A 15,691-nucleotide genomic window follows, 5' to 3' on the forward strand; every position below is an offset into this window, starting at 1 on the left:
GAAGCTTCCGCTCGCAATGTAATGCACTGCCAGAAAGCATTTTCAGCAGGTCAGAAAAAGTTTACAAACTAAAACGCTAGAAAGCTAAACTAGCTTCAAAAAGGTGATTGCTGATATCTGAATGTATCAACTTCTTATATATCAATTATATATATATGATACGATTAACTCATTAGATGTATCCTACAGAAAATAGACTAAATATGTTTAAAATGTACATTTCATATTGACTCACCCCCCACTTTCTCGCAGTGCAGCCCGGGTAATACGTGTGCGTTGACTCACATTCGTGTTCCTGTTTCTGATTCTGTTGCTGTTTCTGTTGCTGTTGCTGCTGCTGCTACTTGGTCTGCCACTGGAAATCTCGCTGCGTCGGCATCAAAATCAGCATCCACACAAAGTCGCATCACAATGGGATGTTGTATGTTTGGGGTGGGGTGGGGTGGGCTGGAAAGGGGAATTTAGGGGGAGGCAGAGAATGGGGGAGAAAGGGGGGCTTGTCGGTGTTTAGCCTAATTTGTTGCGCTTCCATGGAGCCATTCTCTATGGGACACTGGGTCCATTCGGAGTGTGGGCCCCACTCGCCTTCGTATGGGTTATTTCCAAAAGGGGGAGGGGGTTAGCAGTGTGGAGGGAGCATAAGGTGGATATGGAGAGGCTCCTTTGCTCTTTGGCAACGTCACTTTTTTTAAGAACGCAGCAGCAGCGGCTTTGATGTGTGATTCGGTGTTGATTGATGGGATATGCAAAGTTTGATTGAAAACCGATGGTGTTGATGGGTTGTGAAAGCGTGCAGTGGAGTGCCGGCAGTAGTGTCTCTGTAAATCATCGAGAAAATTGAGTTTCGAAAGTACAAACTTCGATTAGTTCCTTCGGAGTGGCTCTTAAATGGATTTAGGGGCTTTAAAGCCTGATGCTGCTGCTACTCCGGCTCCCATCGAGGATTACGACTCACTTAGATGACTTGACAATGATTTTGATTTTATTGGATTTGTTGGCCCTCTTTTTTTTTCATTTATGTACCTCGTGACACGTTGGCTTGCCGTGTAATCCAATTCGCAATTCGGTTTGTCTTGGCTCTGGTTCCATGAATTTTTTATCGCACCGAGCCTGCCTAGAAAATTTCTGCAATGTAATGGCAAATGAAATACATAAACAATTTATAAACATGAATTATCACAAAAACGTAAAAATGATAAGGAGAAAATGCCATCACTCAGCTGCCGTCTGTCTGGCTTTGGGGTAGCGATTTGTATAAAGTGTTTGCTGGGGGAGGCAAATGTTGCTGCTCGTTCTGTTTTTTATTTTTTTTTTCCTTTCTTTTTTTTTTACATAGATATTTGTTTTTTTGCTTTGTCTTCTGTGGAGGGCGTGTGTGTTACAAGACAATAATTGTGGCTCGCAGCGGGGGAGAAGGAAAAGTGTGTGTGGGGCTATCAGAGTCCTAGAGCGTCTCGAGTGTCGCGAATAAATGTGATTACATTGCCTGCAGAGCCAGTATCATCGGTACCAGTATCATCCTGCTTCTGGCCGTGATTTGTCATCCACCCACTCATCTGCGATATATTGTTCCCGGGCCATAAATAAGCATCTGGAGCTCAAGAAGTAGGCGAGACCAGCAGCAGATTTATTTAAACGCTTAGGTATACGAGTCAGCTCGGCAATATTTGTGTCTTCAAGTCGCGTCTCTTGTTCTCCGTGGCAAATGAAATTTATAAAAATATAATAACAGCGATCCTTAAATTGAACTAATCATATGTTTGTATTCCCCATTTGAATATGTTAAGCTATTCGAATGTCTTAACCCATTAGACACTCGTAGACATTTTCAGGGCGATGTATTTGTGCAATTTTTCATTGCCAACTTCATTACGAGTTCATTATGCCCCTCTGCAGTTGCAAATTGCCTTTCGGGCATCTGAACCCCACGGCTGAAATATAACGATTCATAATTCGACGCCACCATAAAATCTGTAATGTAAAAATTGTCTATTATCTTATGTTCTCCCTTCTGCTCATCGCTTTTTTATTGTTCTATTCTGTTTCGTTTTTTTTTTGGTTTTTTTTCGAGGTGTCAGTGCGGGGGCTGGTGTTTAATAGAACAAATATTGAAACAACTCCACGGGGGTTGTTCTGGGGGGTTGGTTTCACCCCCAAGCCCAAGTACGTATGACATCCAAACCTGAGTCCTCCTGGCTGCCCCATTTCATAGGCCATTGACCAGAGTTGGTCACTCGCTGGTGGTCGGTGGTCGGCGGCTGGTGGCCGGCAGCTGATTAATTGGTTTTCATTCCAATCGCCTGGACAGCCTGGATGGCTCCAGCTCGGCCTGAACTACTGGATGGCTCTCTGGCCCACTGGCTTTCAGGTATCTGGTTCAGATTCGGGTTCGGGCTCGGGTTCAGAAGCTCAGAGCTTCAGTTCAGAGGTAGTGGGCCGCAATCCGTGTCCATGTGCTGGCCACGTCCTGTTCGGTTGCTCACTTGCATGCGTTTTTAATGCGTTTATTAATTACATTCTGGAGCTCCGGAAATCGCACGGCAGCAGCAGTGGCGGCAAAAAAAAAATTGTTTTGCAAGAGGTTCAACAATGTGTAAGTAATTGTATGTCCAGCAAAAGGGGGGAAAAGGGCAGAGCTTGGCTCAGAAACATTTGAAGATGTCCATCTCTGTCGCTCGGACACTGGCAGAAAATGTTGTCAATTCCAAAAGGAGTTTGCTTAAATCACATGCATTTTGAGGTCATCTGTTATAGGTTTTAATACATAGAATAGGGTTATGTACATGCCAGGAATATTAAAAGTTAAATGATCAATTTATATGTATAGGAATATATAAATTATATATAATTTTCTTCGTCGTGTACCTGGCCGTGTGCTTTCACCGTTCTTTGCGCCAATTAATTTGTTAAATAAAAGCATTTATCCATCGTCCTGCCGAGTGTGCGTGTGTGTAAGTTCGTTAATTATCCTTGGGCATGGGCATTCATGTTAGGCATCAGCGGACACCGGGCAACGTAATTGCATGACGCCATTCGCAGACATCCGCAGACATACGAGTATATTGTGCGATCCTCGAAAGTGGATGGCTCATCCTTTATTGGCCCATATTTCAGGGCCGTTAGTCCTGCACATTTTCTTATTAATCGATTGGCCAATGGACAATTGCTTGTGCTTCTGCCGCTACTGCGGATATTCTGTTTCGATGGGGGATAGCAGGTTTTTTTAATTGAATTCCATTCCGAATCCGCCGCTTGCTTTTTTTCATAAATCAATTTTAATTGTTGGTAATTATTGGGAAAACTTTTTTGCCGCTGCCTGCCAACATTAATTGCGCTGAAATTATTATCATAATCGCTTTATTTCATTATTTAATACATTGTTAATGAGCGACTGGTGTCTGAGTAGCACTCCTCTGATGCGTTTAAGGTTAAAATACTTAATTAAAGAATTTTTATAAATCAGTGATTCGCTTCACGAACTAAGGCCTATTGTTTAGGGAAGTACATAGTTCTAAGGGTATTAAGATGCAAGTATCAAGGGTTAAGGTGTATATAAACTTAATATGAAAGGGACTGAGGAACAAACTATAAATGAAAATTGATTTTCCTTCTCGAGAGTAAGGATAATAAACGTGCCCCAAGTCATTTGTTATTCCGTATCATATTTCAGACTGGTTTATCCTCATATTTGCGGCGGAGTAGCACTTTGTTACTCCAATTCAGTTCATTCAGGCATTTATGGTTCACCCGGACACCCGAAGATCACACGCATCCCAGAGGCGACGTGAGTAAGTCACCCCACTTGTAGTTTGCCCACTTAAGGACCCTCGTAAAGGACAGAAAAGGGTGCGAGAACCATTTCCGGTATATATGTATGTACATATTTCTAGCTGGCTAAAACCCCACGCAATTCACATTTCATATTTTGCGGCAATTTTCTATTACATTTGTCCGTTTCCTTGGCCCACGTTTGGGCTCTCGGTTTGCTGCTCCTTGGGTTTCTTCGGTTTGCACTCGTTGGGGCCATTTTATTGTTTTTTCGCTTCTACTCATAACAGAACTGGAGTACAAATGGCCAAGTTTATGGCTTGACCATTTCAATTTCATGCAGCTTGACCACACTTACAGCATCCTTCTTTGCCAGTGGTCACCCAGCTCCCCAGCTCCTCAACTATGTTACTTGAGGTCTCCACCTTTCACATCTGCCTGTGCGAAGAAAACGTGCTGTACAACAATGTAAAATAAGTTACTTATACTATACAAATAAGAAGTATGCTGTCTTGTGCAGCTGACAACCTAATCCAACGATCCATATGACATTTTATATATTTTGGAAACATAATCGAAATTTGTTAAATTTTAAGATTTTGAGCTATGAATCAGAGAACTGCAAAAGTGGCATTTTTTGACACCCTAATCACACTCAACAAATTTCAAAACATAATTACTGAAAAACGAAACAGATTATGCCAAACAGATAGCCATTACATTATTTAATTTAATTATTCAATTTAAACAACACGAAAAAGAAATTTCGTTTTAATATACTCACCCCTTTCCTGAAGCTCTTTCCACGTCAGAGCTGAGAGCTGGTTGTAGCTCCTGGAAAATAGCTCGCTCAGGCACTTCCTCCAGTAGGTCGAAATCACATTATTGATATCCTCTGCTGCCACATTAAATCACTGCACCACTCACTCACATTTAGTATTTTTTTTTTGAAAAACATCGAAAAAGTGGTTTGCTTATGTAGGACTTTTGAGAAGCGCAGAGGAGGGCACCTATATTTTGGTATTTTTTAGTATTATTTAGTATTAAGTATTTAGTATTATTTAGTATTTAGTACTTAGTAGTATTTAGTATTTAGTATTTTTTAGTATTTAGTACTTAGTAGTATTTAGTATTTAGTATTATTTATTATTTCCTTTTAATGTAACGTAATTCTCTTAGCTATCTTATAATTTTACAATTTAACTTTGAATGCCAGCTAGAACAATAGAAATGGAATAGTGTTAATTAAGTATTAATATTAATTAATAATATATTAGATTGTTTTTTGTTAAGGCATTCGAAACATCAAAACGCACATCAGGCAACAGGGTGGCAAAATAGGAAGCTGATAGTCTCTCTAAGTTTTTCTGTGCACTTCTCCTGCAGCATCGCCGTAATCACCTCCTGCGTTCTCAGTTTCCACAAGAAACTTGAACACTTGGTTCCCTGGGCCTCAGGAGTTGTTCAAACTGTAAGTATCATTGACCTTTTATGGCTGCCCTTTTTGGCCTGGAGAAGGGAAAGGGGAAGGGAATGGGGTTGGGGATGGAGAGGATGGGGATGGGGATGGGTTCAATAGGCGCAACAGTTGCAAGTAATGCGGCGGCAGTCCAAAAAATTACCTTCAAATATAAACAAAACGGGGCTGTGCGTGTGCGTGTCCGTGTGTGTGAGTGAAAATTAGAGGAGTGGGTTATGATGGGGGTTTTTCAGGGAGAGTGAGGGGCTGGGGCTGGGGGTGGGGGTGGAGTTTTCCAGAGCGTGCCAAGCTACGTGTGAAAATAATGAGCAGGCATGCCAAACACAAAGGCTGCGGGGTGGAAGTACAAACAAAAAATCGGGGAAAGAAGCAAGGTTTTTCATTGAAAAGTGCAACCGAAATCCCTGGAAAGTTGTTTTCGAAACTCTTTCGCCTGAGCGAGTGTGTGTGTGTGAGTCTGTGTGTGTGTGCGTATGGCTGTGTGTGTGTGTATGATCCATCATTCAGTGGCTAAACAAACAAAGCTGAAAAGAAGCAGAGCAGAAGCAGCACTGAGAAAAATTGAATGGTTGTAGATTTACACATAATATCTAATTAAATTAAAGATGCCTAACTTCTGCCCTTGTAAGCCAAAAAAACGCTAAGAAACGTGTAACATGGCATAGGAAGAATTTTTTGAAAGAATCCCAAACTTCTCTCAGTGCAGCAAAGCTGTGGCATCAACGTTAATTTGTAGACGACCGCGTTGGAAATAAAAATTAATATATGCCGCAACACGTTTCAACTTCCCATGCAGCGCTGTACTGGCTATAGTCAGCATTCAAAAAAAGAAAAAAAAATAGAAGTGAAAAGGTGGGGTAACTTTTTGTTGATTTTGAGCCAAAGCAAAGCGTAGTTGGAAATAGTTTCCATTGAAAAATCGCAGAGAGCGTAACGTGCATGAATCCCATCTGTGTTTAATTGCGGCTTGAAGTACAAAAAAAAAAAGAAGAAAATGGGTGCGTTGCAGGGATAATGAGTATCCGCTGGCACAGCCTTATCGGCACTTTGACGTCCAGCGGAATACATGCCCCAATCGCATTGTCTCGAAACTTTTGGGCGCCCACGCCTCATTGCCCACTAATTAAGTGAAAAGCGGAAAAGGAGGAAAACCGCTTCACCGGATGCCTCATCGAGGTTAATTTGATTTGTATTCCTGCCACTTGCCGGGCAAACTGCAGACTGCATTAAGCGCAGGACTCGATGCCGAAACCAGCTCCATCTACCCCCTCCCACCCCTCGTCTTATCCTGTTTTGAGACAGGACAAAGCTGTAAACAATGCGCAAACAACTGCTCAAGGAGTGCCGCCCGGAATGAGCTGTAAAAATTGCAGAGCAGAAAAAGGATATTTAGACGCGGCTTACCGAAAGCTCAGCCAAGGAAAACAGGATAACAGCTAGCAGACTGGGGAGAAGGGGGGGTTGGCAGCGGGGCAAATTCGCAGGGACAGCGTCTTCGTTTTCAGGAGACAACGGCTGTCAGGACTTGCAGCAGACAATGTGTAAACTATGCAGGCTCCGTACATAAATACACTTATGCATGCACTCAAACTCAACTGCGGACTGACTTCATCTTGGCACAGGTCTGACATCTGAGAAAATGGGGAAAGACCGCTTTTAAAGCGAGTTCCTTTGCTTTATAAACAAGAACAAGAACTGATAAAAACCTCTAAATAAAAACCTATATTATCGTATTTGGTTATAAATGGGTATAAATCAACTCAAATAAAGGGACTCAGTTGATTTTAAGACAACGCGAGTATGGTAAACCTCTGCCGCAACGCGAGTTCATTTCGTTTAACTCGGAGCCGGAGTCTCTGGCTTGGATTTTGTACTTCTGCCGGAGTTGTGTACTCTCCGGAGTTTCGGAAATCCTGCGGCACCTGCAACGCAGTTCAGGAATGCGCCAGCACTGCGAGGATCTCGGATGAGACTGCCAAGTCGGTTGTATATGGGTATCCTCCTTGCCAGTCCGAATGTCTTGGGCAATGAATTGCACTTCCCTTTCTCCTGCCGCATTCGTAATGAAGTCTCCATTGGACCCCGAAAATGGTATATATATGTATATATATGTAGTTATATGTTTGTAGCTGAAGAATCTGGCCTAACCCGGTGTTTTTGTTTGTTTGCCAACTGTCTGTCTGCCTGTTCGCTCTGACTCTGACTGGGCTCAGGGGCAATAAAATAAGCAGCCAAATGAAATGGCTGCAGACATTGCCATCTTGGAGGATGTTGCAGATGCCACCTGCAAAAAGGCTCGTTTCCGCTGAAAAAAGCAAAAAAGAGAAAAGTGCAGAAGATATATGAAGCCAGTTGGGCGTCAGTCGTCTCTCAGGGGTATCCTACACTTACATTTTTCCTCGCTTCATGTGGGTGAGTGTGTGCATCTTGGCCTGTCGCAAATAGTGAAAATATTTACCAATAGCTCCTGTCCATACCGATAGATGGCGCTGGCGATGCGCCGATTCGAAACTCGAACCTCAAACCAAGCGAACCTCGAACCTCGAACCTCTTTCCCGGCGCCTGTTAACGAGTGGCCTTTGAGCGGCACGTTCGTGTTTAGACTCTTAACACATTTTTTGGTCCGCTTGGGGCCTTAGTCCTTGCTCCTTACCCGACTGAAGTGCAATCAGCAAAGGCAGAAGGAACAAGAAAGAAGGTCCTTTGCACCGCTGACAGACTAAGAGATACTCTGTACCAAGTCGATAGATTGAACTGTTTTGCTGTTTTGTCTATTAATCAGAGGAATAAGTTTTGAGTACTTATATATTTAAAATTAATAGAGGTACCAAACAACCAGCTCTTCTTTGCTTATCAGTAGAGCAAAGCCCGACGATCAACCGGATCGCGAATACCTCTGCTACTTACATTTCAACTTGGCATTTCTGCCCTCGTCCTGTCACATCCAGCAGTGCACAATATACCCTGTTGTCGGTATGACGGGTATCAAAACGCCGGATCTCGGACCGGCGGACATCATCCGCACGTACAACGTTGTCTCGCCCAGACAGTTTGCAAACAGAGACCCATCCAGTCACCCAGTCACCCGGCTAGTCCGAGTCCGAGGAGTCCATTCACATTCACGTTCACATCCACATCTATATCCACATAGCCATCCGGAACCCATCCTAATCCATCCGACATGGCCCCATACCCCAAACACCAACTATCTTGCCCCATTGTTTTCCGTTCACAGCGTGGAAAGCCAAAAAGCTTTCACTGCTCTCCATCTCCAGTGCTTTCATCCGGTTGGGGGAAAGGAACGAACGTTCTTAAAGATAAAAACTACTGGATCAGCAGCAGCACTTAATTACATGAAATGAAAACTGTTAACATTTCGGACAAGGAAACAGGATTCGCCTTAAGTGGGGGCATGTGACATGATAATCATCGGCATATCGAAGGGGTCTCATTCTCATAAAAGGACTGAAGGACGTTTCTCGCATCCGGCGATAGCAACCTCAAGGGTCGTCAGTGTTAATTGACCCAATTGCAAGGGGGTCGGAGGATTGGGTTGGATACTGGCAAAGTGGGAGTGGAAGTGGAAGTGGGAGATTGAGCCGCTGGTTTTTTGGTTATGCGTCCAAAGGAGGCGTTGACCTACAAAAGCGACGACAAACGGCAGATGACCAAAATGGGAGCCTGTTGCTGGATGCTTGATGGTGGATGCTTGATGCTGGATGCTGCATCGCATAACTCGTATAATCTGATGCGATTTTGAGATTTGTGAAGCCAAACAGAAGGAACAGAACAGAAGGCAGGCGACGGGGTTACGTACATATATACGAATACGAATACGTATTCGCGGAGCTCAGTTGCTTTTTAAAATGCAACAGTCGCCGGAGGAGGAACAGCAGTCGTCGAGTGCCATAAAAGGGGCTAAAGTACAAATCGTTGTCACATGTGAGCCGCATTTTTATGGCCGCCGGCTTGGGAATTTCTGCAACATTTCCAAAAGCCTCCGCCGGCTGGAAATGCGAAGGCAGCCTCGCATGAAGAATTTATTGTCCGCGCTAAAAATGGTCAGGGCAGGCAGACATTTGGGCATTCGCGCCGGACCCCTCGATGTCCACTGGATGGTCCCAGTGTCCAGTGTCCACTGTCCGTGGGCCACTGGCTGCCATTCGATTCAGCTGCGCACCTGCACTCGAAACCCAACTCATTTATCGTTTTTAACAATTTACCACTGTTCGGGTAAATCCTACGTACGGAAACTGCGGAAAAACGAATCGATTCGGATAATACTACACATTGCAAAATGCTTCATTAAATGAATCAAGTAGATTTTAGCAAAAGACCTTTAAAAATATGATTTAATTAAAATCCGTCTTTAAAGCATCAAAAATATGTATGCATTGCTCTTATATATAATATATATATCTGGTTCTTCCCAGTGCACCTCCCACTGGAGCCTCTTTCCAGTTGCAACTGCTCCCATTCAATTGTGCAACAGGTCAGCTTTGCCCGCAGAAGGTGCTGCAATTTTTATTGCTTTCACGAGAATCGAGAAAGGCCCTTTAAAGGCTTTTAGCCCGGGAATGGGATTGGGAATGGGCATGGGTATGGGCCAAAAAGACCCGCAGGCGGACAAAGATGATTCAATTGATTGATTGATTGATTGATTGATTGACCGCTTCGCCGCAGCAAACGGAAAACAGCAGCCGGTGGGGAAAACTGACTTTCCACCCGATGACGTCAAGCAAATCGATGCTGGGTGGCATTCAAGATTCAGCAACAATATGCTAATTCAGCCGGATGCTTATGACATATATTCAGATTCAGATTCAGATTCAGATTCAGATTCAGATTCAGATTCAGATTCAGATACAGATTCAGATACAGATACAGATATAGATACAGATACAGCTACAGATTGACTTGCAACTTTAAATTAGCGAAATTGGTTCAGAGCTAGATAAATTGAATAATAAAATCTTGTAAAATGTTTGCAATATGTGTCACAATCTTTGCAAATGAAGTTATCAATATGAATGGGAATTGAGCTACAATTAAAGAAGTTTTAGCCTAAGAGGGTTTATCAATAAAAAATGAATGGTTCTGTGAACTTAGAAAATGTAAAATAAAATCTGACTTAATTTCAACAAGACAATTTGGTAATAATGCCTCATCTAATACTGTGTCTTTTTGTCTGTTTGTTATAATACACAGGTTTAACTCCTACTTTCTTTGACTATTTGCCTCTCTTTTCACTCCATAGTATCTACTTTTTAAGTGCTTTTATTAACAAACAAACTGTAGCAGATGCGCTCTCGCAGGGGAACTAGTTTATTGATAACACTTGCTCTTAAGCAGAGTCGTACTGAGAACTACTTTTAAAGGGGGTCTTCTTTTAAATTGTGCGCTAGTTATGTTTTGGTTCTTACTAATTATACATAGAACTCCCGAAGTAAAGATTTTCTTTTCTAAATATAACATATGAGTAGAATATCCCCAGTTTGTCTACGTCCCTGCCATATCTGGATGCCCACTTGGTGTGGTGAGCTGGCAGGCAAAGTCCAAAGACCCGATTTCGCTGCTGATTATACTATTTAGCTTTCTCCGGCGTTTCATTCGGCATTTGAATCTCACACCGAGTACTACATCGCCATGTGGGTTCCGAGATTAGTGGGTCGTTCCCTGAGTCAACTGAAGACCATTCATACGGTTCAGTTTGCTCGACAAATCAGTGCCAAGATCGTGAATGAATCGAATATCGAGGTGCAGCCGGAGGCAAATGGCAAACCACTAACTTTTCCGGGTGTTTGGCTGCGGGACAATTGCATGTGCGGTGATTGCTTTCACGGCAGCTCCAAGTCGCGTAAACTGGACTGGGATAACTTCGATACCCGCATCCGGCCAGTCAGCCTGCAGACAGATGAGCAATCCAAGGAGGTGCTGGTCAAGTGGAGCGATGCACACGAGAGCAGATTCCCATTGACGTGGCTAAAGGAGCGGAGTTTCGAGCCAGATGAACAGCAGAAATATCTGCGGGACTTCTACAGACCCACAACTAGACACTGGTCGGGTGCGGAGTTTCAGGAGATTGCCCAGCATTTCAGCTACGATGAGGTGATGGCCCAGGACTCGGTGCTGATGCAGTGGCTCCAGGCGCTGGCCGTCTACGGCGTGGCACTGCTCCGTGATGCTCCGCTGGATGAGGGCGTGGTGCGGCGACTGGCGGATCGGGTGGGCTTCATCCGACGCACCACCTACGGCGAGGAGTTTGTGGTGCAGGCCAAGCCGGGTGCCCAGAATTTTGCCTATCTTTCGCTACCACTGCCCCTGCACACGGATCTGCCCTACTACGAGTATAAGCCAAGTGTCAACATCCTGCACTGCGTTGTGCAAACGGATTCACCTGGCGGCAGCAATATGCTGGTGGATGGCTTCCACGTGGCCGACCTCCTGCGACGCGATCATCCCGAGGACTTTGAGCGCCTCAGCCGCGTGGTCGTCGATTGGAACGACATTGGCAGCGAGGATGGACGAGAGTTTCACAACATCTGGCGGGCACCAGTCATTTGGTAGGTGGACAAGCACTAGTTTAATTGAGTTTCAAATGAACTTTCAACTCCACTTTTATCTCTGACCGCAGCTTGGACGCAGAGGGGCGATACACGCGCATAAATCACAGCGTTCCGCAGCGGGACAGTCACTTCAACGTGCCGCTCGAGGAGGTCCTTCCGTGGTACGAGTCCTACGCGCGCTTCGTTCGCCTGGCCATCGCGGATAGCCACGCCTTCAAGACGCGTCCTGGCGACGTCCTGACCTTCAACAACATTCGCCTGCTCCACGGCCGTACTGGTTATGATGACTCGGAGGAGAGTCCACGCTATATAGTGGGCGCCTATCTGGACTGGGACATCATATACTCGCGCCTGAGGGTATTGAAAAAACGCTCGACTGCGAGTTGCCAATAAAAGGCGAGATAACATATTTTCCAAGCCATTTGATGTAAGCTTCTCATTTGAATACTTGCACCACCGCCCAAAAGATTTTCGGTACTTTGCCAGCAGCCACATATGCTTCTGAATCGTGAGTTCTGAATCCTGAATCCTGGAGCCAGGATGACATCCAGCAGCCGGAATCCTCCTAATCCGGTTTAGCTTAGGGCGCCAATTTCGGCAGTTAAACCAGCTCAAGCGCAAAAATGAAAAGTTGTAAAAAATCGCGATGATCCTGGCGATGAAAAAAAGTCACCACTTTGGGTAGGAGGGCAACATTTGATGGGCGGTGGGGAAAAAATGTCTCGGCTTATTTGCATCGCGGCATTGCCTGACAAATCGTTTGTGAAAATGATTGACGTCGGTGGGCGTTGGGGGTATAAAATGCGTGAAAAAGGGGCGGGGCAATTGCCTAAACACGCTGCGAGTGTCTAAAAGTGTACATATTTTAGGGGAAACACTTAAAATCCATCACACAGGAACAAGATTTTATCTAAGCCAAACCATAATCGTTACTATGTTTTACATATGACATTTTATTTATTTAAACTAAGATGAAAACAGAAATTATATAGTATAATTACTCAATTTCAATTTAATTCAATTTTAGCTTAGATATAAAAACATTCCAGAGAGTGCATCCAGTTGCATTCCAGGGATTTGCATCCAGTTGCATTCGCTAAAGATTTAATTACTATTAACACAGGTGTTTTAGTTTGAATTAACATTTATAGAATTTCCCTCATGTTAATATCGTTTCTGTGTAGTTTTTTCCATTTTCCTTTAGGAAATCTCATGGAAATCCTAGTTTGGAGTGCAATAACCTTAAATGGCGCTCAATGAGTAGCCCGTTAATCGCCCGACACGCGTCTCCGGGTCCTCGAGGTGGCAGCTCTCGGGATCCTCGAAGTACCCGACTGAATGGGGCAAAAAAGAAAGTACTTGGGACCCGGAAACGTAGCCGTAAATGTTGCCGTAACCGTTACTGTAACCGTGCCCTTACCCTTACCACCAGAAAAACAGAAAAAAAAAAGAAAAAGAAAATCTGCCGCCTCCGGCTGGAAAACTTCTATGCCAATTTCCTTTTAAATATTTTATAGGGCCCCATTATGCCTACTTATGTCTTGTTATAGTAATAAAATAAAATTTAAAAGTACGCGGAGGCGTGGTCTTGGTCGTGGGTGGCAAAAAAGTGCGGAGATGGTGAGAGAATTGTTAAGAAAAATATGAAAAGTCTGCGGTAGCAAAACTCGACAACTCGCAGCCGCTGGAAAACATTTCGAACAACAGTTACAACGCCAGCAACTCCACATCGACATCCACATGCCCAGCCCCCAAATTTCCACTCCCATTTTCCCTCGTCCTTCAAGTCCTTGCAATAACAGGAACAGAAACGGCAACAGCAAGTGGAAAAGCGGAAAAACCCTAAGCCCAGAGTGGGTAAGATGGGGAGGGGAAAACCCTTGAAGAGAAAAAGCGGTGGAGATTTGCGGTCGAAATTCGGCTGTCGTGGTAGAGTTTTGACCTGCAATAATGGGCCACATCTCCAGGGAGTTTCGACTCTGCGCTCACTTCGGCAAGACATGCAAGACATGTAAATATGGAAAATTAGCTATTAATAGGTAAGTAGTTTCAGAACTAGAATATCTAGAGAAAGGCCAGCCCAAAAGTATGCTGACATCTGTTACTGTTAGTTTCTTCTAACACTTACTGTCACATACTTAAGGGAAATGTCTTATCTGGAATGAATATAAATGTACGTTATCTTAGAAAAGGCTTGGAGATTAAATAATAAATTCAGATACGATATATACAAAAAAAATATATTTATGAAGTTCTTTATATATATCTTTATGTTAAGCGATGAACTAAATCGCAGATTCAATTGATCTTCCCAACTGCGGTAGTGCATTTATCCTTGTACCCAAGTGAAAGCATTTCCATGGCAAAATGCTTGTGAGTGTTTTGGTATGTGAACGTGGCTATGGGTGTGTGTGTGTGTGTGTGTGTGTGTGTGTATTCCCTTAACACGCATCATGACGCCCAGACAAAAAGCGAACAACTTCTTTTTCGTTCCGCACTTAGCCTCATCCCTTTTGGCCAAGAGCAACAGCAGCCAGCAGTCAGCAGTCCTCGACGGAAAAGCGTAGGGAAAATGAAAAGTCTATAAAAAGTTTACTTTTTTAATACTTCTCGCATTTATATGTAATAAAAATCTTGTAAAATACGCCTTTTTTGCACTTCACAATGCGCCCCATGTGAATGCCATCAGTGGGACTCTGCGGTGCTCAGATCCCCACTTTCTCCAGCTTTAACTCCTCATCTCCAAACCCAATCCCAATCCCAATCCCAACCCCAACCACATGCACATCAACAGAAACTCGAACTCCAACTCGAACTGCAAACCCAAACACGTTTAGGGTTCAGTGCAAAATTCTGTTTTACTTGACTGGCGTCTCTACGGCCTCCGGCAATTTGCAACTACGAAGCAGTTGGGCTTGTCTTCATCCAGCAGTGAACTTTATCCAAAAAAAAGGATAGCGTCTTTTGATTTGAAGAATTTGTAGAATAAGATTGTCAAAGTCCTAGCCAGCATTAACAATTAAGAAACCAGTAATTAAATAACTATATATATCATTTTCAAAAGCATAGCCTTGTTAATAAACCATATATATATATAGGAACTGTTAAAATTTTTCAACCGGATATTGAAATTATTACTTTTTTTCCAAGTGTTTGAGGTGCTGTGTCAACTTTTGTGTTATATTTGCTGCAACAGCAAGTGGCGGCACTTGAAATCCAAGCGGCGTAATTCCAGCAGACGACCAGGCCAGAGCAAAAATGCTTCTTAGCCGGGCTAAGCATCTCCTAGGGGGCCAAATGGAAAAGTCTTTGAGCGTTTTCGAGGGTCTGCTGTATATGTTGGCTTGGGTAGCTTGGCAGCTTTTGGTGGCTGGATGGTTGGGTGGTTGGGTGGTTGGGTGGTTGAGTGGTTGGGTGGTTGGTGTAACAAAAACAACAATATTAGGGAAAAAGGTTTAATGCGGCCTAAGTTACCATTCGCCGTCTTTTGGGTGGGGGAAGGAAGGGGGAAGTCCGCCATCTCCAGCGGATGTGAATGGAAAAGGCTGAGATACTGCGAAGCAACGACGTCGTCAATCGGCATTTTGGCATTTCTGGCCATGGCAACGACGTCTGGATGATGAGGCTGTGCAGCAGGCCACAAAATCCCAGTTGCCTGCCTCCACTGATTGGCCAACTAATCCCCGTATATCTGTGCTTCCACAGGGTGGCGAATTGGGGTTTCCTTCACTTTTGCCAAACTTCTATATTTCGTCCCCCCGCTCACGTTTAATAGAGTTCCGAAAAAAAAGAAAAAGCTTTGGCAAAGGAGCATTTTTCAATTTTTCACTTTAATCAAATTAAAATTCATTCGTTGCGCTTATGAAGCGTGCAAGCG

General features: G+C 43.8%; 1 protein-coding gene and 2 long non-coding RNA genes across 4 annotated transcripts; 1 reads left to right on the forward strand and 2 right to left on the reverse strand.

Moving 5' to 3' along the window:
- Positions 1–241: 241 nt before the first annotated feature.
- LOC120322365 lies at positions 242–4,661 on the reverse strand. Its single transcript, XR_005562147.1, has 3 exons — positions 4,553–4,661; positions 1,024–1,125; positions 242–818 (listed from the first exon to the last, which is right to left on the reverse strand). It is a non-coding gene; the product is annotated as an uncharacterized LOC120322365 (long non-coding RNA).
- Positions 3,924–4,403, reverse strand: LOC26536321. 2 transcript variants are annotated; one of them, XR_001453813.2, is made up of 2 exons: positions 4,262–4,403; positions 3,924–4,202 (listed from the first exon to the last, which is right to left on the reverse strand). It is a non-coding gene; the product is annotated as an uncharacterized LOC26536321 (long non-coding RNA). The 2 variants fall into 2 exon arrangements; XR_001453815.2 differs by having other exon boundaries at positions 3,924–4,206.
- A 6,188-nt stretch (positions 4,662–10,849) lies between the features above and the next one.
- Positions 10,850–12,235, forward strand: LOC6524737 (gamma-butyrobetaine dioxygenase). The gene is made up of 2 exons (XM_002100545.3): positions 10,850–11,811; positions 11,883–12,235. Exons 1-2 carry the CDS (start codon positions 10,895–10,897, stop codon positions 12,205–12,207), a joined length of 1,242 nt encoding a protein of 413 aa, XP_002100581.1. The 5' UTR covers positions 10,850–10,894; the 3' UTR covers positions 12,208–12,235.
- Positions 12,236–15,691: the final 3,456 nt, after the last annotated feature.

The sequence above is a fragment of the Drosophila yakuba genome, chromosome X, assembly GCF_016746365.2.
Source record: "Drosophila yakuba strain Tai18E2 chromosome X, Prin_Dyak_Tai18E2_2.1, whole genome shotgun sequence".
NCBI classification, from domain to species: Eukaryota; Metazoa; Arthropoda; class Insecta; order Diptera; family Drosophilidae; genus Drosophila; species Drosophila yakuba.

Coding starts and splice junctions, on each gene's coding strand:
- LOC6524737 (XM_002100545.3), top strand. CDS start 10,895: ATGTGGGTTCCGAGATTAGTGGGTCGTTCCCTGAGTCAACTGAAGACC. Junction 11,812..11,882: donor TGGCGGGCACCAGTCATTTG/GTAGGTGGACAA, acceptor CTCTGACCGCAG/CTTGGACGCAGAGGGGCGAT.